Source organism: Chamaea fasciata, unplaced genomic scaffold (assembly GCF_029207755.1).
Source record: "Chamaea fasciata isolate MVZ Bird 193981 ecotype frontalis unplaced genomic scaffold, bChaFas1.0.hap1 SCAF_22, whole genome shotgun sequence".
Classification (NCBI taxonomy): Eukaryota; Metazoa; Chordata; class Aves; order Passeriformes; family Sylviidae; genus Chamaea; species Chamaea fasciata.
This window is the reverse complement of record NW_027094107.1, coordinates 348,901-372,409: the sequence shown is the minus strand read 5'-3', so window position 1 is coordinate 372,409 and position 23,509 is coordinate 348,901. Positions and strand designations below refer to the sequence as shown.

The following is a 23,509-nucleotide window of genomic DNA, read 5'->3' as shown; positions in this document are numbered from 1 at the left end:
TTTCTCTTGGCTGGGGCCGTGGTTCCTGGGTGGGCACCCAGCAGCACAGGATGTCACCCTGCTCTCGTCCCCACATCACAGACCCCAGGTGACAGCTCACCAGGAGCACTGGCAGCAACGTGTCCCCCTTCCAACTCTCTGTTTGCTCCCTGCCTGCAGCTGCCTCCAAAAGGAACATGGGAACCCCAGGAGCTGCTCCCTCGAGCCCCATCGTGCACAAAACACTTTATCTGCTGTGCACATGGTTGTGGCAGTGGCCCTTGGGGACACCCAGCCCTGCCACAACGTGTGTGCTGCCTGGGGACAAAGCAGCCAGGAGGAGGAGGCAAGGAAGAGAAAAAAGGGAATAAAAGCATCACACTCCAACAGGGAGAGCATTAACCAGAAGCTTTTCTACTCAATATTCCCCCTCAGCCAGGGCAGCTGGGGCTGAGACGAGCAGGTCAGTCCTGCTGCCAAGAGAACGAACCTTACCTGTTCCCACTTACTGGGACATCAGGATCAGACTCCACAGAGAAGAAACACGTCCAGAACACACAGAGTTTATTAAAATATGCATTTTGTGGTCAATGTTTCCAGATTTACAGCAGAATTTATGCCTTCCATAGAATCTTCCACAACCTGCCAGTATCTAGCCTGTGAGAACACATTCAGTTTGACCACCTCTCCTCCAAACCCCCTCAAGCCACACTTTGAAGGTGGTGTGCCCTCCCAAAGTCATCCCTTCTCACCCTAAAACACAGCTTAAAGTAAACCCCAAACACAAGCTTCCTCCAAAACACGTTAACATCTCTCAGAGGAGAGGAACCAGACAAACCATTCACCTCATTTCCTGGCACAACTCCCCCTTACAGAGAACAGTTGTGTAAGGTGCCCTGGTGACCCTGAGCCACAAGCCACAGGAGCCATCTCTCCTGCACATCCCTCCTGCCACAGCACAGCACACCAAACCCACCACACCACCCTGGCTCCCGTCTGCAACAAACCCCAGAGCACTCCTCAGCTCAGCAATCAGCCACAGGTTCAGACCTGCAATTACTTTGGGACAGGAATTCATTAATCACTGTCCAGCTGCCAGATTTACAGTCACGGGCACTTGATGCGGTGTCAAGCAGAAAACACCCGAGCACTGGTGTCTGTAAATAAGCTGCTGGGACATCTGGATGACATGCAGATCCAGCTATAATTAGGTAGAGGTGACACAGAGAGGTCCTGTTAAGCCTTGCCAAAACCTGCCCCCAGGGCCTACCTGCACAACTCCAGCAGATGTGCTGGATGAAGCACCAAAAACATCTCAAAGTCACCTCACAATCAAGTGTTACTAAACTCTAGAGAAGGAAACAAAGAGAAAAGCTGTTAAGCTGAGCTTGTTTACAGCTAAAGAGCATCTGGATCAGGAATTTCCCTCACCCATGTTCTTGCACTGTCACTGAAGCTGCAGCTTGGCAGCAGGACGTGGGAGAGACACTCCTCCACTCCCCTCTGGCACGGGGAGCCTGACAAATATCTATTTTCCCTGACCTGTTTGCTGCTATCACTGTTGATATGAGGTTTTATAATCCAGAGTGTCACCACGGGGAGGTTTCCCATGTAAATCCCTCTGGGAAAGAACCGAGCCCCTGGATAAACCCAGATGTCAGCAAGGCTCTTACAGCCACTTGGGACGTGAACATCTGCAAACCTGCTGCAGCTGCAGGGATGGGAGCTCCTGGCCCCTCCTGCTCCATTCCTGGAAGAGGGGCTGTGCCACAGGAGACCTGGCAGTACCACCTCCACCAAACAGCAGCTGCACAAGGAAGGAAAGAAAACCCAGCAGAAGTTTAGGAGCACTCAGTCACTCTAAAGAAGATGAGGAATAGACCACAGCAGTTGGCTGAGAACTTTTATGGGGTCAGAGTTGAGATCTCCAAGGTGGGATGTGGCCAGGGGACCAGGCCCACCACAGGCTGTGACTGTAACAGGACCCCATGTCAAATGATACCTTAAGTTTCAGCTTTCATGTTTTTCAGGTTCTGTGCTGCCCAGGGGTGCAGTTCTGAGCTCACATTCAATGTCACTCAGCTCTGCACAGAGCAGGGACACAAAACAAATCCTTTCACTGCTGAAGACCAAGGACAATGAGTACAACTATCCGGCCCAAAAGCACAAACAAGGGTGGGCTGAGAAGAGAAAACAAGAAGGATGGGACCTCACAACCTGAAGCTGGAACTGGACAATTAAACCCCAACATGCAAATGGACCAAAACTTATCAAAGTGAGACCTTGTAACCGTTTGTCCATTTTGTGAACATTTTGGGTCCACCTTGGCTGTAGCCCTGGCCAGGCTCTTGTCCTGCCCAAGGTGGATCCTAAAGGCCTTTCAATAAATACCTACTTTATTCTCTACGTCTGTCCAGTCTCTGTTCCAGGTCAGACTTCCCAAGGCATCACCACAAACACCCAGCACCTCAGGTTTGTATCTCCTCTGGCAGCCTGAGGACAACTGCACAGAACAGACATCTCCTGTGCAGCCACCAGAGCTCCTACGAGACCTCAGCTCCTCACAGCAGCTTCTCACACCTTCACTGCCATCAAGGCCTGAAGGACACAGATTCTTGAGGGCCCACAGTGTAAAAAGCAGTCCTAGTCACGAAAATAGAGTTTCACAGCTGGCAAGTACAGGAGGAATGCTCCTCCCCCTGCCCTCACCCACCCTGCCAGGGCGAGCAGGGGCGGTCAGGCACGGGCCATCATCTTCTAAGCCAGAGCCAGGTGTTGATGAGGCAAGCAGAGATCATCACAGAGTACACCAGGGCCTCCTTCTGTCTCCAGGCGTGGCTCTGCTCCTCCAGCACACGCAGCCTCCCCGAGATCCTGGCCAGCTGCAAGGGAAGCAGAGGGGCACTGTCAGCACCCCAGGAGCACGGGACAGCATGGGACGGGAAGCTGGGAGCTGCTCCTCCTTCAGGCCCTCTGTTGGCAGGCACCCCACACCCCCAGCAGGTGTTTCCCAAGAGGGAGAGGTTTAAGAGTCACCCCTCGTATTTCTTATAAGGTAAAGGACCCAGAAACCACTTGACTGTCCTGTCAGTAATTGGCTCAGATAGGGATTGGACAGTGTAACTCAAAGCCTGTTGCTGATTTCATTGGGCCAAGAGCCAAAGAGCCCACCTGAATTTTTGAGTACTAAAGAGAGAGGACAAAGAAGCCCAGGGAGTTTTTGGGGTGTTGTGGCAGGTATGGGACCTGTCTCTATACTGCGCTTGGCTTTGCCTTTGTGTTTGTATTATTTTCTTTCCTTACTAAAACCTTTTGCTTTTTCAAGACACACTCAATCACGCTGTCTGGCTAATTGATATAAGCCACTTCTGTGCAAGGGCTGGACCCTCAGAGGTGTTGGGAACCCCAATACTCCACCCTTTCTAAAGCAGCAGCTACCTTTGTGTGGGAGGAGTGACAGCAGCACCTCAGGTCTGCAGCAGACGCTGCAGGAAAAGATTCTTCCCACCAGAGAGCATCTGAGTCCCTCTCACTGCCACCAGAGGGGTCTGGCTGTGTCCTGCAGCCCCTTAGGGTAGAAGCTCGATGGATCAACACACAGGTAAGTCCTCTCCTTAAGGTAGTAGCAGTCTGACAGCACCAGCCCACCAGGACTGACCAAATTCCCCCTAAAGCCCCCTTGCCCACCCTGTGTGGCTTTCCCAGAAAACATGAGCAGCCCCTTCATCCCCAACTCACCTGCCTTCTCATGGCTGCCACCTCGGTCACCCCGGCCTCCTCCAAGGTGCTCTCTGCAGCTGGGCTGGGCTCCTGGGAGCTGGGGAAGGAAAGCAGAGATGCAGGTGGACAAGCACTGCTCGTGGGGGGCAGCTGAACCCCACAAATGCAGTGCTGCCACAGGGAGCAGAGCCATGCAGGGAGTGTGTCCCCAAAAACAGCAAACAGCACCTGCACTGCATGCACCCATCTCTCCTGAACCCCCACCATGCACATTGGTGCCCCTCCAGCACCCAAAGTGAGCAGGACAAACAGCACGTGTCATGACAGGTAACAGGAAACATGCTTGTACTTCTTTGGAGGTGCAACAGAGAGAAAACAGATCTACTAAGCATCCATTCTCTGTAGTCCCAGAAATTCACTGAGGGCTGGATAAAACATCTTTAGAGCCAGTCAGGTCAACAGGTATCACAGGACCAATGCTGAAATGGAGGAGTGATCCCAATTACACCAGCAGGTGAGGAAGCTGCCATCAGCTGCGGGGAGCTATCACTTTTTGCTCTTGTAGCAAATTTTACCTGCAATTTGAAACATAAACAAGCAACTCAAATGTTCACCACTTTCTTCCCAGCCTGGAAACAACAGGGGTCCCCACTGGAATGAGCTGCTGCACTGGCAGAGGCAGCACACACCACTGATCTCCAGGGCAGCCCCTGCAGGCACAGCCTCACTGCAGGGTCCACACCACAGAGTCACAAAATAAAGCAGACCCACGGTGAGAAAAATACAAATGCCTGTCATCATAGGCTAGCCCAAAATCACCTGTTCTCAAACCAAAACTGCCCTGTGCACAGCAATAACTCACACAGGCACTCAGTGATCCCACAGGGGTTGACAAGCACCTAACCCCACTCCTTGGAGACCCCGGGGAGGAGAGGGTGTTTATCCCTGTTTGCAACATGATGCTGATCTCGCTGAAGACAAGCCAGAAGAGCACGTGGAGATTCACTGAATCCCCATCTGAAACTCCACTTGTGAGATAATACCTCCACAAAATGTGGCTGCATTGTAAAATGACCGTCACAACAGAAAGAAAATGCAATTTTCCCCAGTAGAGAACCATGAAAAAAAGGCACATCCTGCAGCTTTTGGCTCAAAATCCCAGTTGATACAGGTGAACACCCTTTAAAGAAGAAACTAGAAATTGCCTGCTGGTGCCTTCAAGAGGCCATTGTCAGCCAGATATTCCAGTCTCTCTCTCTGAGACCAGACTTCACTAAAATTTTAGGACAAACAAGCCAGCACAGTCCTTTTGTTTATTTTATTGTTGCATAGGGGTACAGAGCTGTCATATTGAAGGGATGTATGCATCTGAAAGGATGTAAAGCACTAAGAGGAGGTGTTTGAGGGTGGCTGGTTTCAAAGGGACATCAAGACCTGGGGAGAGGCCTCAGAGTCATCCCACTGCATTAGGGCAGCTCTGCAGGCTACCCTGGCCTGAATGTCCTCCACTGCTGGAGGGAGGAGGGAGAAGGTCTTTTGCAGCCACTAACCAGAACTCTTGGTCATTAACAAATTAAAATGATGTTTGAAGACAGCCTCAGCCTACAGTTCTTAAGAGCAGAGACATCACTTTGGATCATCAGCATGCAGCAGGCAGCTGGGGAGGGAAGGCAGGATGTGCCACGGAGGATGGATGTGATGATGGATGCTGCTTCTCCTCCCTTTCTGCCTGGAGGCTTTGCTCAAGAAGAATGAGAAGTATTTAGATGTTCCTCCAGGTGCTCTGCAGCCTTAGAGCTGTAGGGACACCTTAAGGCCGCAAGGATGTCTTTGAACAAAGAGAATTCACTGCACAGGCACAGATAAGGGTGGTGGAGATGGTTCCTCCAGCACATCTGCAGGGATGGAGGCCACTGCACACCTGCTCCAGGGAGCACAAAGGGACACCACACCCTGGCCAGGGGCACTGCCTATGGGCTGAGTGCAGCCAGTTCATGGAAGGGTGAATTAAGAGTGACCAAGACACAGCCAGAGGTGCTGGGAGGTGCAGGAGAGGCTGTCTCAGTCAGGGACAGCACCTGGGCCAGGCCATCTGCTCTGGATTTTGATTCCATTCACACACCCCTTTCCAACAAGCCATGAAAGTACACAGAAAAATTAGTCCGTGCTTAGCAGCAAAGCCCCAGCAGCGTCACAGCAGCACTGGGTCACTCGGGGTGCCCAGGGGACTGGTGTGAAGCTGAGTTGCAGACTCAGGCCTGGCTGGGTTAGTGAGGTGCACCAAGGCCTGGCACCCAGAGCTGGCAGACAGGACAGGTGAGAAGTAAAGTCCAAGGCAGCCATGCAGGACCATCCTGCAGCCCAGAGCTCACAGAGCTCGTGCCTCAGTCCTTGCAGAGTGACAGAGAGCTGGCTCAGGACAAGACAAAGTCACCTGGATGGAGCTGGGTCTCGCAGAGAGTCCTGGACACGGTGGAAGAGCACCTGGCCCAGGAGGTACATGGTCTGGAAGATGTTCTGCATGGAGTAGATCCTGCCTGGCTCTGTGAGGAGGGGGACAGGGGCACTGGGAGCAGGCAGGGGACACGAGCCTGGCCTGGGTGCACACAGAATCACGTCTGTTACTCCCTGGTCTCACACCACAGGGCACAGCCAGGCATTAGGCACTGCCCCTCATCCCTTCAGCAGCTCCAAGCATCCCTGGGCAATGCCACTGGCACCCAGACCCCAATGGCAGCAGCTGGGAGACCCTCTCCAGCAGCCCCCAGACTCAGAGGCAGCCAGCTGACTCCTCCAAAGCCAACCATGGCTGTGTGCCCATGCTGCTCTCCTGCCACCCAGGACAGCTCTGGACTTCAAGTGGGACAGGAGTCCCTGCTCCAGGATTAGCTCAGAGACAATGTCCCCACTGCAGAGACTCTGGAGCCCAAGGCCCTGAGCAGAGGCCTGGGGAACAACACAGCTGCCTTCAAAGCTGCCCAGCACAAACACCTCTGGCACCAAAGGCCATGTTCCTCTCATGGATGAGCAGGAATGCCATTGCTGATTTGCATCCCCCTGCCCCTCTCAGGACACTAACCCCAGAGAGCTTCAAAAGAGCCCAGTGAGAGGAGATGCTGCTCCCCACCCGCCCTGGGTGACCCTGGGCCCGTGCTCACCCCTCATGGTGCTGTCCTGGGCTGTGCAAGGCCAGCTGGGCACAGTCACCCGGGCTCCTGTCCCTCCGTGACCTGCTGCTGTGGTGGCCCTGTGGGAATCAAACGCAACCACGTTAGCACAGAGCTGAGCCCAGGCTGGTGTCCTGTGTGGGCTGCAGAGCCAGGGGCCCACCAGCACTCACTCAGTGCTGCGAGCACCACAGGAGCCCCAGCAGGGTGACCTGATGCTGCTGCAGGTGGGGAAACATGCTCAGAGCAGACAGAGGGGCCCCAGCCCTGGGGACCTGCTGATCTGACCTCCAGCCAGATGAAAAGCCCTGAACCTAACCCAGCTGGGATCAGCTCTCGAATTTCAGAGAGGTTAAAGCACTTGAGGAGGCAGAACAGCAGCTCCAGCAGCCAAACCAAGTCTTTACCTGCCCATGCCTGGGACCTCTCTTTGAAAGAGTCTCACACAAGGTTAAAATCTGCTTTTGGCTCTGACCACAGAACCCCTTACACTGCTGTGATGAACCAGTTCTGCCCCATACTTCATCAAGAAGAAAAACAGGTTGAAAAAGTACTTAAAAAGTAGCAGCAGCCAGTGGTGGGGCTGCACCTACACCAGCCTAAAAATGCAGCAGCAGATGTGGCTGAACCAAGGTCCCAGCACACAGGTGTGCACTGGTCCTGGGTCAGGAAGAGATCCCAACATCCCTACCCCCTCACTCCTAGGGCCTCCTGGAAGAAGAATCCTGGCTTGGGGTGATAACAGCCATCTGGAGAACCCCAAATTTGGGACGGCTCCCATTCCCCACCCCGTCCCTGCCCGTAGGTACCGATCGCTTGCGTCGCTGGGTGCTGGCTCTGCTGCCTGAGGGCAGGAAAGGGACGTCCCCAGAGGGGTCTGGGGACACGTGCACCACAACAGAGGGGACCTTCCTTGGCTGGGTCAACAGCACCGGCCTCAAACTGGTGTCTGATATCTCTAGAGAAAGGAGAGAGGGAAGAATTAAGCCAACCTGAATGGCCTCAGGAGAGGGAAGAGAGATGCATCCACGTGGAGAGTCAAGCCAGCAGGAGGAGCCCAGCATTCCTGCCTGGATAAAACCTGGGATTCAGAACAGCAGCACAGCCTGCTTGCACTGGATTCTCAGAGGAAGACTGAACACATCTCACCACCACTGGACCCTTCTACAGGATCATCTCTGCTCCAACAGAACCACATCTGTCACTGCAGAAGGATTTAATTGGATTGCTCCCAACACCCTGACTAACAGGGTGTCATGTCGTGTCCTGACTCTGTCAGTGTTTCTAGGATTTTTTTGTTTGCTTGTTTTTTGTACGACTACATTTGTATTTTTCCTAGTAAAGAACTGTTATTCTTATCCCCATATCTTTGCCTGAAAGCCCCTTAATTGCAAAATTATAATCATTTGGAGGGAGGGGGTTCACATTCTCCATTCCAAGGGAAGCTCCAGCTTTCCCTGTCTTTCCAAACCAAGACAATGCTGTAGTGCCCCACCAACCTTCAGCCACCCCAAAAGGCAACCCAGGGCTTTACCTGCCAGAGAAATCCTATCAGGGATGTGCATCTGAAAGGATGCAGGGATATCCTCTGCCACTGTCCTCCTGTCCCCAGGGCTGCAGCTCTCTGCCACCTTCAGCCTGTTGGGCACCTGCATCCTCTGGTTGATGGCCTCTGTGAAGAGCAGGTCACAGCGCACCCGGTTCAGGTCCAGCCCCCAAAGTGGCCACATCTTTGCAGATGTCCCCAGATGTCCTGGGCTGTCACACAGAAGGGAAAGAAAGCTGCGAAAGTGGCAAGAGGAGCAGCACTTCCAAAAGTGACAACAGGGGCAGCCCTTTTGCACCTGCACACAGACAACACAACATGCTGCAGGACAGTTAAAATACAGAACAGGCAGGAATTGGCAGGAATAGGCAGAAACAACCCAAGAGAGAGGCACTGCAGCAGTTGTCTGGGAGAAGGGGATGTCCCACAGTGCCCAGCTGGCAGGGTGTCCTAGGGTGACAAGGCTGCAAGTGTCCTGGGAGCCACGTATGAGCTTAGGACCCAACTGATAGCTGCCTCAACTGATAGCAAGGAGAGGGCTCAGCACACAGTTCAGTGTACCCTGAGAACTAGTGAAAAAAGATTTATTTTCCATCCAGGAGTAACTTTTTATGGAGGGCTGGGATCACATTTTTGTGTTCATATACACCTTTGAGGAAAAATGAGGTTTGCTGAAGCAAAACACACTTTTTGGTGATGGGCTTCCAGGTTACCACAGGAAAGGCCCTGGTGCTCAGTTTTTCTCCACACACACATTCACTGCAGTGTCCCCAGGGCTAAATCCCATTCTCCCCTTGATCCAGCACTCCTTGGGTGACCCACATCCAGCCAAGGATGGACTTTGCCCTGAGCAGAGCTGCCAGATGCTGAACCACCCTCTCAGAGGGGAAAGGAAACCACACATCCCTTTCCTCAGCTTGGAGCAGAGCCCCCAGCTCGGCTTTTTGCCAGGTGGGGACCAGCACCAAGGAGGGACACAGCTCCCAGTTCTCACTGCTCCTGGGAGCAGGACATGGGACACAGACACTACCTGGGGCTTTGCAGCTCTCAGGGCACACAGTGGCCCCGCGCCTCAGTTTCCCTTTTGCCAAGTCCCAGGGTTTTGAGAAATGCTCTGGGGCCACACTGTCCCAAGCCTTTCACTGAGCCACACAAGCAGAGGGCAATCAATGTACACTGTTGGGAGAGGAGCCCCAAAAGTCACCTTCCTGGCTCCAAGCATAATCTCTTTATTCTTTCCCAGAAAGATGCAGCTGAGGAGAAAAACCCAACAAGCAAGAGGTGCTGAGGCTGGAAGATCCCAGCCTAACCCCAATGCTTCCCAGGCATGCACAGCACCCCTGCACCCTCCTTGCTGGCACCTTTTGATCTCACCATGCCCAAAAAGGTCCTTCTTTGCTTCTAGAAAAAAAAAAATCTCTACCCGAAGAGGGGCCAGCAGCTGCCAGGGCTGCCCACCACCCCCCTCACTGCTGCTCCCCGGGCCCCTTTGGACCCCCTCACCTTCCCCAGCCCCCTGCAACCCTTTAGGATTTCACCCAGGGTAGAGGAGCAGGAGGAAATCTCCGGGGAAGGATCACAGGACCTGTCCCCTGCAGCTGCCAGGCCTTGACACTCCGGCTACAGGAGGGTGGCAGAACCAGCTCTGCACCTGCCACAGCCAGCACCCCCAGTGACGGCTCACCTCGTGCTGCTCCCTCCTCCTCTGTCATTAAAAACCTTTTAATTACACAGGGGTTTGCTCAGCATCAGCAGCGGCGATTCCCTGCTTGCAGCCTTGCAGACACTCCATCCCTGTCCCTGCACTGGCTCTGTCCTGGAGGCACTGCTGGGGCCCCACACATCCCCACCACCCTGCCAAACCCATGGGTCTCATAACACACACACACTCCTGCTTCTCCCAAAACCCCCCAAAAAGTGGATTATTGCAGGTACCCCCTATTCAGAAACAGGACAGGAATTCCTGGGGTGGTCCCAGAATGTGTCAGTCCCGCAGAAGCCTGCATCAGACCCCCCCAGGCAGGGTAAATAAACAGCCAAAACAGCCACGGAGTCCACCAGGATTCTCCTTCACGTTTTTGGTATTTTAGAGGAGCAAGCATCCTGTGTTGCATTCCCAGCCTGTTCTCTGGGAAACCAGCACATATTAATAACAGCATATCTGGAGAGGGCAGATCTGCTCATTTTTCTAATCACCTGTGAAACCACTGCAGCTCCCAAGGAACAGAGGGATGGGAGGAGGTGAGAAGCAGGCTCTGAGACTAAGCCATTAAGAAAGGCAAAAAAAATAAATAAATCAGCTGTCAGAACTCATAAGAACAAAACGCTTAAGTGGCTGGATTTCCTCCTTTAACTTTCTTTAGGGCTTTTTCGAGTTCCTGCCAAGCACCCCCCACTCGCCTGGAGAGGCTCAGCCTCTGCTTTGGCACTCCTCCTTGGATTTGCAGTGACAGGGAATTTCCGGCTCACTAAGCCGGAGTGGGTTTAAGTCCTGCAAGCCACGAAAACCTGCCCTGGGGAGGGAAACCCTACAGCCTCCCTCTCCGTGTCCCTCTCCAGCCCAGGACACCCCAGACAAGGCAGGCGGGGATCAGCCTGCTCCAGCACACCCCGCTGGCCTCGCGGGGAGGGGAATTGGAGGGAGGAATGGATTTGTTCCCAGCTCTGCCCTCCGGCTCGGGGATGCGCCTTGTCCCGGCGGAGAGAGGGCACAGGGAGAGAAGGGGATCCTCACCCGGCTTGGGGTGAGCCCCCGCCCCGGGACGTCTCCGGGCACCGATCCCCGCGGGGACACACGGGAGGGGACAAGGGGCACAGGGGGTCCCACGTCCTCCCGGTGGGGACACCCCGGCTCTGCCGCCGCCAGCAGAGCCCCGGCCGAGCTGTCCGAAGGGACAAGGGGGACACAGCGCGGCGGGGGAGGGACACTTACGTTCTTTCGCAGACCGACGCAACTTGTCAGACCTGTAAACAGCCGCGCCCGCCGCCGGGACGGGGCGGGGCGGGGGGAATAGCCCGACCTCCCGGTAATGAGCCCGGCCCCGGTAATGAGCCCGGCCCCGGCAATGAGCCCGGCCCCCCGGCAATGAGCCCGGCCTCCCGGTAATGAGCCCGGCCCGTAATGAGCCCGGCCCCCCGGCAATGAGCCCGGCCTCCCGGTAATGAGCCCGGCCCGTAATGAGCCCGGCCCCCCGGCAATGAGCCCGGCCTCCCGGTAATGAGCCCGGCCTCCCGGTAATGAGCCCGGCCTCCCGGTAATGAGCCCGGCCCCTCGGCAATGAGCCCAGCCCCGGTAATGAGCCCGGCCCCCCGGCAATGAGCCCGGCCCCGGCAAAGAGCCCGGCCCCGGTAATGAGCCCGGCCTCCCGGTAATGAGCCCGGCCCCGGCAATGAGCCCGGCCCCCCGGCAATGAGCCCGGCCTCCCGGTAATGAGCCCGGCCCGTAATGAGCCCGGCCCCCCGGCAATGAGCCCGGCCTCCCGGTAATGAGCCCGGCCCCGGCAATGAGCCCGGCCCCAGTAATGAGCCCGGCCCCGGTAATAAGCCCGGCCCCAGTAATGAGCCCGGCCCCAGTAATGAGCCCGGCCTCCCGGTAATGAGCCCGGCCCCCCGGTAATGAGCCCGGCCCCGGTAATGAGCCCGGCCTCCCGGTAATGAGCCCGGCCCCGGTAATGAGCCCGGCCCCCCGGTAATGAGCCCGGCCCCGGTAATGAGCCCGGCCTCCCGGTAATGAGCCCGGCCCCGGTAATGAGCCCGGCCCCCCGGCAATGAGCTCGGCCCCCCGGCAATGAGCCCGGCCCCGGTAATGAGCCCGGCCCCGGTAATGAGCCCGGCCCCGGTAATGAGCCCGGCCCCCCGGCAATGAGCCCGGCCCCAGCCGGTCGCTCCTCGCTCAAAGCCGCAGCCGGTAATTAACGCTGCGACTCATCCCGGTGCCAGTTCCCCCGGGATCCCCCCTGTCCCCAGCCCGGCTCCGCCGCCTGCTAGCCCACGGGCACTGCTCTCTCCGGGGCAGAACCGAGCCCAGGGCCCTCCCCGTGTCTCCATCCCGGGATGTTTGCGGGCAAACCCCGCTCCCCGCAGCCCCCGGCCCGGCCCAGCCCCGGGGCCGCCCTGTGCCGGAGCTAATCTCTGCCCCTCCGCAGCGATAAAACGATCCCTCTGGGATTAACGGCAGTTTTAAACACTTGTGAATGCGGACAGTGTCCGAAACCTGACCATAAAATCTGGGTTTGAAAGGACTTAAAATAAATCCCCCGCTGCCCTAGTCTTGCTATTTAAAGGGGATTATCTAAGGGGTTTAGGAGCACACAGAGGACAGCAGGACAACCTGTGCACCTCAATGCCCTCAAAGACCCTCAGAAAACCTTTCTGCATCTCACCTGCTGACAGCTCGGGGCTCGCAGGACACCCTTCGGGTTTCTCAGAGGGTACAGCACATGCCCAGGTGGAGTTCAGGGCTCCAGTTGGATGTATGGGGTTCATTCCCATCCTCACTGGGGATGATCCTGCAGCCGTGGCAGGGGTGCTTGGTGTCACTGTCCCCCACAACACCCTTTGTGGGAAAAAGCCACCCTGTGCCGCTCAGACAGTGAGGGTTTTTTAATAAATACCTTTTTTTTTTGGTTTTTTTTTTTTTTTGCACAGAAATATACCAAGTTTTACAGAATACAAACTGCAGGGATAATGACCGAGCATCAAAGACAGAGGATGCAGAGCACACCCTTGTGTCTCCCTGTGGTGTTCTCCAGGCTCTGGCCCTGACGCTCGCTGCCAGGTCTCCCCATGACCCCGATCTGCTAAGGCTGGGGAGGGGACAGATGAGGTGCCAGCATGTCCTGCCCCAGCAGAAGCCACGCTGGGCACGCCTCAGCTCTGGGCTGAGGGCACCAGCTGCGAGAGCATCGCTGGGGCCGGGCGGGATGCAGGCCAGGGATGGATGGACAATAGCCTTTGGGTGCTGGTGGACAGACTGGTGCTGGGTGCACACCGGGTGGGGGCAGTGCTGGGAGCTTCTGGGCTGCTTCTGGGGGGTTGGAGCACAAATCTCCTACTAATCCATCAGACGTGACTGGGGAAGGACAGCCCCGTTGCCTGCACCCTACAGGCAGCTGCCCAGGGAAAGGGGACACTGATCCCACAGCAAAGCACCTGGCTCTGCCCTGCCCTGCCCTGGCAACACAACCACCGGAGCAGGGCTTGGCTCTGCTCCTGACTCTCAAGGCATGGTCTTGTGGCTCCTGCCCCTGTCAGCAGGACTTCCACACCACAGCCCTGGACACCAAACACTCAGCCCACCCGAGAGGTCAGGATGGGTCTGGTGGGGTCTGGCATTCCACTTTACCTGCTCTGGAGGACAAAGAGCCCCAAAGAGAGGGGCCAGGCAGGGCAGAGAGGTTTGGGGGAGGGAGAGGAGATGTTTGGCCTGTCTGCAGGCTCTCAGCTCTGGGGCAGACACCGGACAGGCCACACTCCAGGAGAGACTTGAATCCTCATCACTTAAAGCCATGAGACCACATTTGGCTCGGGGTCAGAGACGACCCCCTTGGCCAGCTCTGCAGCAGCCAGACCTCCAGCTGCTCAGCACCCACAGGGGGAAAGCAGAGAGCATCAGGAAAAGGCCCTGCTACTCCAAAGTCACTTACCTCAAGTACAAGACCACCACGAGCCCTTTCTCCCTTTTCAAAGAGATCTAAGAGATCAGAGAGCACCTTCCTGACTGCTCCTCCCTGATCTCCACACAGCAAATACCGCTACCACAGTGTGGACCGGGCTCCCCACTCCCATTTGGCAACAAATCCACATGGGGGAAGCACAATCTCCCCACAGAGCTGGCCCCACCAACTGCAGGGATGGACAAAAATCTGCCACCCCGATCCTGCATCTCCATCACCTAATCAGAGCCCTGAGCAGTAGAACAGGGCCCAGTGAGGACATGGGGTGAGGCTGAGCAGCAGCCCAGGGAGGCAGCAAGGCTGCTCTAACCATGGGAAATGTTCTGTCAGTTTGAGGGGGAAGTGAGGAAATCAAATGCACCATGGGGAGACCCCCGCATTGAGCCAGGAACAAGCTGCTGCTCTGCTCTGGCTGCTACAGCACTTACGTGAGTGGGGAGTGAGGGGCAGGAGACGGCTGGCTGGCTCCAGAGCCGTCCCACAGCCCTGCCTCACCCCACCTGGGGACAGCTATTTTTGGTTAGGAGGGTAAGGCTATTGTGTGATGGCACCAGATTGTACAGGTGAGATGGGGAGCCTGAAGGACACCTGAAGGGGGCCCCAGGCACGGCGAAGGGAGGGTGTCTGGGTGAGTGTGAGTGTGTGAAGAGGCAGGAGGGAGGCGGACCCGCTATTTGCCGGCGGCAGGGGCCGTGGCCACGATCTCCTCGTACTTGGGCGGAGGGTCGTTGTAGGAGACGCTGGTCTCCTCCCCGCTGCTGCTCTCCGGGTGGCCCGTCACCTCCTCATAGGAGGGCGGGGGGGTGGCACTGGACAGTCTGGAGAGGACGGAGACAGAGTGCTCGGGGGGGCAGAGGGAGCCGTCTGGCTGGGGCGTGCCCCCGGCTCTGCCATCCCCAGCCCCTCGGCTGCTGGCTTCCCGCTGGCACTGGGTCTCCCCTTGGCTCTGCGACCGCTCCCGGTACACCATGACCCTGGGGAGGCTGCGGCCCGTCCGGCTGGCCAGGTAACGGTTCTGGGCATAGGAAGGGCGGTGGCGGGTGGCTTTTTGCAGCTGGCACCTCCAGATGATGAAGAGGGCGATGACTATGAGAAGAGCCACTCCCAAGAGGGGCACCACCACGTACATAGCGTCAGAGCGCTCCGTGCTGTGCCCGGGGTCCTTGACAGAGTACACAGAGCTGGTGTAGCCTTTCCAGAACTCCATCTGCGAGGGGAACAGAGAAACAACCGTCACATGCTGCAGATGGGAGAAGGACCTGCCAGCAATAATCACTGCCCTCCCCAGGCTCACAAAAGGGGCAGCATTTTGGATGTCCCCCACCCCTTCAACCTGAGGCGCTGTGGGAACCAACACAAAAGATCCTGGGAATGTCCCTCAACAGCCCTCACACCAAGCAAGGAAAAATTTACTCCACCCCAAGCCCAGCCTAGAGAATCACGGACAACAACACAGATTTGCCACACATGCCGTGGGAGTGCCAGCTCAACCTGCAGCTGTGGGCAGGGTGTCCAGGCGAAAGCAAGGGGAGGTCATTGCCTGGGAAGGGAAAGCCATGCTGGGAAATGAGGCCACAACATGCTGCCTGCAGCCAGAAGAGGACAAAGGGAGCAGGAGAGGCTGTTCTCCTCGTGCTTCCCTCCTGTCTCCAGCTGAGGTGTGAGCCTTCCCACATGCACTGGGCAGCAGCGCAGGACAAACGCACCGTCTTCTCCTTGTTCTCAAACACCTCCTTGACCTCCTCATAGCTGCACACCTCCTCGATGCACTCCCGCTCGATGGTGCCCTGCCGGATCTCCTCCAGGAAGCCATTGGCTCTGGGAAAGCGTTTCAGGAGCGAGTGGGCATTCCTGGCCCCCAAGAACACTGCAACACACAAGGCAGAGACGTGCTGAGCAGGGACAAGCCTGTACCTGGCCTCTGCCCAGCCAAGCTTTCCCACCCAGCTTCCTGACAGTACATGCATCCCCAACACCAAAAACCCAGGGCTACAATCAGGTAGGACAGCAGGTAGGACAGCCAAAGGGGCACAGGACTCTTGGGGTCTGCCCAGACTCCTGCAGCCCTCCTGTCAGGGCTGAGGTTCTAGAGACATCAGAAGACGCAGCTGCAGCCACACAGGGCAACTGAGGAAGAGACAAAAGGCTGCAAAAGTATTTGTTTCCAACCTTCTGCCCCTGATGGATTTCATCTTTCTGCCCCTTTTGCTGCAGGGCAAGGGAGACCCCACCAGGAGAGCAAGACCCCAGAGGGCTGGGACACAGAGCTCTGGCAGGACACAGGGCCAGCACCGAGAGGGACTCAGAGCACACAGTTCAACACGACAGCCTGCTGCAAGCTGGTGTCCCTACTGCCAGCTGCTCAGGGGTCATGCAAGCTCAGGTGGCATCAAGGACTCTGTTCAGGCCCCAGAAAAACCACTGTCTTCTCCCAGGCCCAGGACAAGGGCAAACATCCCCAAAACACAGGGACAGCACAGGGGGTTGGTTATGAGTAGGGGCCTGAGCAACCTCTCCTCACACAGCATCACATTCTCATCCCCACCGTGTTTTGATGCAGTGGCCCCACAAACTGTCCTCTGCTCCCAAAGCCTGGGAGACTCCTCAAGTCTTCCCACAGCACATGCAGTCCTGAAGCCAGACAGAGCAGGAACAGCACCTTCCTGCCTGCAAGAGAGACAGCAAAGCCTCTCCCCCATATCCTGCAGGAGGAACTGCTCCGTAGGGAGCAGGAGGCAGGCACCTGCCAGGACCTGCAGCAGCACAAGAGGCAGAGCTGTTTGCTCAGTCAGCAGAAACTTTACACAAAACATGATCCTTCCAGGATCCAAACACGCATTTCATGAATGAGTGTTTCCACAATGCAGTTCAGCACACTCAGCTGTAGGCTGGTTCCAGCTCTTCCCACCAAGCCACAAAATCCTGCTGCTTCCCTTGGGAAGATGAATCAGTTCAGCTGGGTGATCCACAGGAACCTATTTACCTCCTTCACCCTCAGGCTCAGTCTTCCACTGGATCAACAAGGTGAACCCATTCACACAGCAGCAGCATCAAAGGAGGCAGGGGGATAGAATCTCCCATCTGACCAGCTTGGTGCTAACAAAACACTGGCTCCACAAGCAAAACAGTCAGTGAAAAGCCACCAACTTCTTTCCTTAGGAGCCTTTTGCCTGGGAGAAAGGCAAGTTTCCTTCTGCTTTACCTTCCACGTATCCTGCTGCTGAAAAAATCAATACAAGGTATTTGTGAGAGTATTTGGAAATATCAACAGGGACAAGATCATGGTGTAAGAAACAACTGCTACTGTGCTACACCATCCTGGGCTTGGAGGCACTGAGCTGCTTTCGTGCTGTGTAGGTGCATTTTCCCTGTGTGATTTATTAATGCCTTGCTTCTGTGAGAGAGTTTGCAGAGGGCTGAACCACTGAGGTGTGAATGAAGAGCAGCATGAATGATGTGAGTCACAGATCTTCCCTCAGAATCGACTTTATTATGCAAACCATTTTTTTTTTACAAGGACAACCGAAAAAGCATTTTCAAGAGGCACAGAAGGCATCTTGCAGAAGGGCAGGGATCAGCTTGCTTTGGCTTTCACAGTTGAGGAAGGCTATCCTGGCTGGAGAGGGAACAGGCTGGCAGGCTGGCTTTGTCTTGAGCCTTTCCAGAAGGAGATGAAATTTTACAAAGACAACATTCTGCAAACGTCCCGTACTTTGCTGGAGAAGTCTGGCCTCACCTCCTTTGCCTCCCACCTTGATCAGGCCGTGGTATAAACTCTCCCCTCCTTGGCACTTGAGCCTGAGACTCGGATTTCAACTTCCTCAGCACATCTTAGAGCAACAAGCTTGGCTGCAGATGTCACTGTCAGGGTTTTCCATCCCTGCAGAAAGCAGTCACTGGACCCCTTCCCTGCTTTGCCATGCTGAGCTGGCCACTAAGGTAGGAAATAAAAACAGACACACAGGCAGGCAGGTATCATAAGCACTGTCCCAACTGCAAGCATGCTGTGACAGAGGTGTGTGTGTGTTTTCCTCACATGCAATTTCCCTCAGGAACACAGAAATGGCAGGAGAGCAGACACTGAGTCACTGCTCCCTCCCCTTGCAAGGGCAAAGAGCTCCCACGTGGCTCAGGACCAGAGCAGCAAAACCACTGGCCTTGAGGAAAGGAGCCTCTCATCTCTACTGGATCCCCAACTGACATGAGGAGCAGCCAGCCAGGCAGGCCCTGTCCCCAAACCACAGGGCTGAGGGGACCTGCCGATGCCCAGCAGCCTCAGTGCTGATCCCCTGTGCCTCTCCAAGCCTCCCCACACCAGCTGGAGAACCGGTGCTCAGGAAAGATCAGAGCTTTAGGCAGGGGAAGCAGGAGCAAGGGCTGGGTTCACCTCATCCCTGCTGGGTTTCCTGGGGTGCTGCTGGCCCCTGGTGGACTCCACCCCATGTCTCAGCTGCCCTGCTTGGGGGGGACACCCTGGGGCTGCTTCTCTGGGGAAGGACTGTGACTGTGCCTGCAGAGGGACAGCCAGGGATGGCAGGGAGCGTGTGGTGGGTGGAGAACCTGCCCATCACCACATCTCCTCCTGCACACCAGGGTCACCATGAAGGGGACAGCTTGGCAGGGGAGCCTGCCACCATGAGGGACACCTTCCACCACCAGGAAATGCTGGTGAGCCAGCACCTGAGCTCTGGGAAGGAGAAAAGGCAGCAGAGGAGGAAGGCAGGGACCCAGCTGGGCACCCTCCTCATTAACTGAGGATTAAAGCAGCCTTTTAAAAACACTGCCTGAAGATCTGTGCTCCCTCCCGCCCCGAGCACAGCACAGATAATGAAAGAAGGCATACCTGTCATCCCTGGGGTCCTCCTCCTCCCCAGCATGGCTACTGCCTCCACCTTCACAGCTGGCTCGGGCAACACTCCAGGCAAATCCCAAGATCCCAGACAGATCTTTCCTTCACTGCCGCTGTCCTCCTTATGCTCCCATCACACCAGGGCACGGAGCCTCCGTGCAGGCTGCCCAGGAGAGCGAGGAGGGAGGCTTGAGCCCAGCTCTGGGCAGACCACACACCCCTCTGCAGCCTCGCCAGGCTCAGCCCATCTTTAGTGCTGGCCCAGCGCTGCTCTGGGTGTGCCACAGCGAGCTCGGGGTGGGGCTGAGCTCGGCAGCTTCCACGGCACACAAAGCCCCGGTGTCACCAGCCACACAGGGCAGGGTGGCCCCCGGGGTGGCAGTCATGGGCATGAGGAGCACTGCTGGTGAGAGATGTCAGCACAGACAGGCAGCCCAGAGAGCCCCGGGAGGCCCGTCCTGCACAGCAGGCACCACACAGAGACACAAATGCTGCAGCCTCCGGGTAGTCAGCACCTCCTCTCGACTCCCACCTTACAGAGGGGAGAGAGAAGCACAAGTCAGGCCAGACCTCACCCCGGGCCAACACCCGATGGTAGCTGCTCCCCACAGAGGGTAACACCCCCCAGAATGCACAGGCACCCCTTTCTTGAGAGGTGGCTGTCAAACATCCCCCTCCTCTCCTCCAACACCACCACCACCACCTCTCCGTCTTGCCTGGGGAGCACTTACTTGCCATGCTGCCTCACTCGGCCAAGGGGGGCTCCTGCCTACCTGCAGGGAAGAAAGCAGGAGAGTCACTGACAGCTTAAATTTCCAGCCCAGATTCAAAGCCCAAACCCCCATCACCCAGGACAAGATTCATGCAGAAAGCATGGTGCTGAGTGGCAGACCCACGACAGATCCCAGCCGAGCAGTGCCCCTGCAGAGAGCCAAGGATTCCAGCTGCCTCCCCACTCTTCACCTCCCTGGAGGGGCTCAGGGCACCCTCAGCTCCCAGAGTGCTGGGGCAGGTCCCAGGGAGAAGCAGGGCCCTTGCAGACCAGTGAAGCAGGAAGGGAAAGACTGGATGGAGGATAGAGCCCATTTCTCACCAGCAGACGAGATGACCTGCATGTCAGAGACTGCTGGGAGCAGCCTGGCGCTCTTCCCTTCCACAAGAGATTGATGGATACAGGTGAAGCAATCATCTTATTTTAGAGCAACTCCACAGACGTGTCAGTTCTCACTTCTGCAACTCCTACCCACAATCTGGTTGCTGGGCCAAGCTAAGGGCAGCAGCAAGAGTGACAGAGCTCCCTGCACACCCAGGACAGCAGCTCTCCAGCTGGACAAGCTGTGCTTCAAAAGCAAAACTAAACCAAACAAAACCCCACAGAAGTTAAACAAAGCCCTGCAGAAGCAGAGGATATCTTCTTGTTTTCCACGCTTTGTCTTCTCCCTGTGCTCAACGCCCCACGGATCACACTGCCCTGGGCTGACTATTGCTGCATGTGATGCTTGCTGTGGCAAAGCCACAACTCTGTCAGGAGACATAGGGGACGGGACTGCCCAGCTCTTACAGGGATTTATTGCAGATGAAGGAGCAAGCATGGTTAGAAACAACAGGAACTAAACCCCACGCTGGTCTCAGGCCCAGGACTTTAGATATCCAGTTACTCCAAAAGCACTTGGATCTGCTCTGCTGGAGTGAGGTCAGGGGCAGCACAGAGCTGTTCCCAGGGTCAGCAGGGCTGGAAACACAGTTCTCCCCTCACATAAAAGGCAGGCACACAGAAGGGCTGATGCTGCACACCAGCACACCTCACAACAGCCACCTTCCAGTAAATGGAGCAGCTCTCCCTGCCAACACCAGGTTTGCTGTGCTCTCCAAGGTTCCTACACCGTAAAGTGGCAAGAGGGCATGCAAGCCTGGAGCTGTGGCCAGAGAGAGAAAGCAGCTCCTTCCCAACAGTTTGGGAAGCTCACATTGCAAACCTCAGTCTGGAGCTGAAGCAAGAGCAAGGGAAAGCAACAGAGCACCAGAAGTAGATGGGAGGGGTCTGCTGCCTCCAGGGCCCCACAGCCCAATCCCGCTTCTCTGAGCCCTTCTGGGGGATGTGAGAGGCCTCTGGATCCATGAATTCCCCCACAGGCTCTGAGCAGGGACCACCTGACCCACTTCTGCTGTCATCAGTTTTTACAAAGAGACCCAAAGCCCCAGGATAAAAGGAAGCACAGCACAGAGAACATGCCACAGTTTCCACACAAACCCTCGTTGTCACAGGCATTCTCCCCCTCTGACGGACAGGAGAACAAAGACACAGAAAGAAGGATATTCTCACGTCACACATCAGGCAACAAATTTAATGTCGTTTAATTTAATTCACACTCTTCTACTTTTCTTCCACGTTATCTGTGTCAATGCACCCAGTGCCACAATCAGGGAGGGGCACACAAGCCTCCAAGCACGAGAGCAACGCCAGCGAGAAGGGCAGACGCCCCAGACGCTTATTTTTATTTCCACATGCAAATTCCTGGCCACCTCCCCTGGCTCCAGCGAGCAGGAAAAGCTGGAGCACCGCACACGCTGACGCCGAGGGGAGCAGCGTCCCTCCTGCCCCCACGCAGGCTGAGAGAAGCCTGAAGCTGGAGGCTGACCTAGCAGACGCCCACCCATTCCCGATCCCCCCCCCTCCCCGGCTTCCCATCCTCTATAAATACCCCATCGATAGGAGGTTGCTAAGGCAACCGTGAGGAGGCGAGAGGGATGCAGCCAGGGGAGTGAGGATGCTGCAGTCGCACATTTGTGTCTCCCCCAGGCTCCCCCCATCTCCGCCCCCGCTCCCGTCACTGATGCCCAAGGAGGAAACGGCGCCGGGAAAACGCGGTGCGCGCGTGGAGCCAGCCCCCCGCGGACCCCGAGGGGACCCGGGGGGCCACACTGGGAGGTGGCACCTCCTCGACAGACTGGAGGGGGCACAGGTAGGGGTCGGGGGGCTGCAGAGCCCCCAGTGAGGCGCCAGGGCGCGCAGGGAGGATGCTGACTGTGCCAGCATCACGTAGCCGCGGTGCCAGCGGCTCAGCTGGATCCCGGCAATATTGGGGCTTTTCCGTGCCAAGAGGCACGGCGAGGAGAAGAGGCTACGTTTGACAAGGCAGGAAGCCTCGCCCTCCCAAAAAAGCCTTCACACCCCACCCTGCTCCCCTGGCTGCCCCTAGCCCGGCCCCTCTGTGCCCAAAGCCAACTCCAAATTATCCCCACTGCGCTCAGCTTCCAGAGCCACCCCACGGCAGGGACCCCCCCCCCAGCTCATCTGCCACCCCGCAGCAGGGACCCCCAGCCCACCTGCCCGGGCGTGCAGGGGCTTTCCAGCCCCCCCTCAGCTTTCAGTGCACAGCCCTCAAGCCGAACTGTCACCCCACAGCCGAAACACCCCCCCAGCTCACCTGTGACCCCACAACAGGGACCCCCAGCTCACCTGTGACCCCACAACAGGGACCCCCAGCTCACCTGCCACCCCATGGCAGAGCCCCCCAGCCTACCTGTCACCCCACAGCGGGGTCCTCTTCCTCACCTGTCACCCCATAGCGGGGTCCCCTAGCTCACTTGTCACCCCATAGCGGGGTCCCTTTCCTCACCTGTCACCCCATAGCGGGATCCCCTCCCTCACCTGTCATCCTATAGCAGGGTCCCCTAGCTCACTTGTCACACCATAGCGGGGTCCCCTAGCTCACCTGTCACCCCATAGCAGTCTCCTAGCTCACCTGTTATCCTACAACAGGGACCCCCATGTCCCCTGTCACCCCATAGTGGGGTCCCCTAGCTCACCTGTCACCCCAAAGCGGGGCCCTCTTCCTCACCTGTCACCCCATTGCAGGGTGCTCTTCTCAGCTGTCACCCTACAACAGGGGCCCCCATGTCCCCTGTCACCCCACAGCGGGCTCTCCCATCCCACCTCCCCGGCTGTGCGGGGGCTTCCCAGCCCCACCCTCCGCCCCACCGACACGTCCTCCTCGTCTCCGCCGCTCCGCTGTTCGCCGCGCGCCCAGACACGCCGCGCCAGCCCCAGGGCTCCCGGCTCCCGCCTCCGCAGCGCCAGCCCCCTCCTCCCCGCTCCGGCCCCGCAGCCGCGGTCCCACAGCTCCGCTCGGCTCCCCCCGGCCCCGCTGCCGCGCCCCGCTCCCCGCCGGTACCTCATGGCGGCCCCGCGCCCGCCGCAGCCGCTCCCTCCCGCCGACGGGCAGGGGAGGGGAGGCCCCGCCCCTGGCACGCCCCCTCCCGCCCCTCGGCCAATCGCGCCCCTCCGCGGCCGGCGAGCGCCGCCTTCTTCTTGCACGGGGGCTGCGGGGCGGAAGGGTGGGCGGAGCCACACGCTCCTCCCCCAGCTAGGGATGGATCGACAGCCAATCAGAGCGGGCTGCGGCTGCCGGGCGGTGCCGCGGGGGCCGCTGGGAGTCGTAGTCTTGAGCCCGGCCGTGGTCCCGGGGAGCGCGGGCGCGGCCCGGGGGCGGCCCCGGGAGTTGGCCGGAGCTCCGGGCGGGTCTGGCCCCGCTGCCGCACGCAGCGCTGTCTGCCTTCCCCTGCCCGTTGC

General features: G+C 57.4%; 2 protein-coding genes across 9 annotated transcripts; both read right to left on the bottom strand.

Moving 5' to 3' along the window:
* Positions 1-532: 532 nt before the first annotated feature.
* LOC136300186 (mitochondrial fission factor homolog B-like) lies at positions 533-11,430 on the bottom strand. Its single transcript, XM_066202394.1, has 7 exons — positions 11,345-11,430; positions 8,401-8,624; positions 7,676-7,824; positions 6,858-6,946; positions 6,134-6,295; positions 3,718-3,796; positions 533-2,861 (listed from the first exon to the last, which is right to left on the bottom strand). The coding sequence occupies exons 2-7, from the start codon at positions 8,594-8,596 to the stop codon at positions 2,730-2,732; spliced, it is 807 nt and encodes a 268-aa protein (XP_066058491.1). The 5' UTR covers positions 8,597-8,624; positions 11,345-11,430; the 3' UTR covers positions 533-2,729.
* Positions 11,431-12,680: 1,250 nt separating this feature from the next.
* Positions 12,681-23,503, bottom strand: PRRG3 (proline rich and Gla domain 3). Of its 8 annotated transcripts, XR_010723644.1 has the most exons (5): positions 23,112-23,477; positions 19,668-19,709; positions 18,931-19,099; positions 17,840-18,021; positions 17,541-17,744 (listed from the first exon to the last, which is right to left on the bottom strand). XR_010723644.1 is itself a non-coding variant. In XM_066202468.1 (4 exons), the coding sequence occupies exons 2-4, from the start codon at positions 19,672-19,674 to the stop codon at positions 14,758-14,760; spliced, it is 705 nt and encodes a 234-aa protein (XP_066058565.1). In that variant the 5' UTR covers positions 19,675-19,709; positions 23,112-23,503; the 3' UTR covers positions 12,681-14,757. The 8 variants fall into 8 exon arrangements, 3 of the variants coding, with proteins under 3 accessions (XP_066058565.1, XP_066058567.1, XP_066058566.1); XM_066202468.1 differs by lacking the exons at positions 17,541-17,744; positions 17,840-18,021; positions 18,931-19,099 and adding exons at positions 12,681-15,294; positions 15,794-15,954 and having other exon boundaries at positions 23,112-23,503; XM_066202470.1 differs by lacking the exons at positions 17,541-17,744; positions 17,840-18,021; positions 18,931-19,099; positions 23,112-23,477 and adding exons at positions 12,681-15,294; positions 15,794-15,954; positions 20,030-21,568.
* Between the last annotated feature and the right edge of the window lie 6 nt (positions 23,504-23,509).

Excerpts from the sequence above, each read along its gene's own strand:
- LOC136300186 (XM_066202394.1), bottom strand. The coding sequence starts at position 8,596 with ATGTGGCCACTTTGGGGGCTGGACCTGAACCGGGTGCGCTGTGACCTG. Across the intron at positions 7,825-8,400 it reads TGATAGGATTTCTCTGGCAG|AGATATCAGACACCAGTTTG; the intron begins GTAAAGCCCTGG and ends TCCTTTCTCTAG. Across the intron at positions 2,862-3,717 it reads TGGCAGCCATGAGAAGGCAG|CTGGCCAGGATCTCGGGGAG; the intron begins GTGAGTTGGGGA and ends CTTCCCTTGCAG.
- PRRG3 (XM_066202468.1), bottom strand. Across the intron at positions 15,295-15,793 it reads TTGAGAACAAGGAGAAGACG|ATGGAGTTCTGGAAAGGCTA; the intron begins GTGCGTTTGTCC and ends TTCCCCTCGCAG.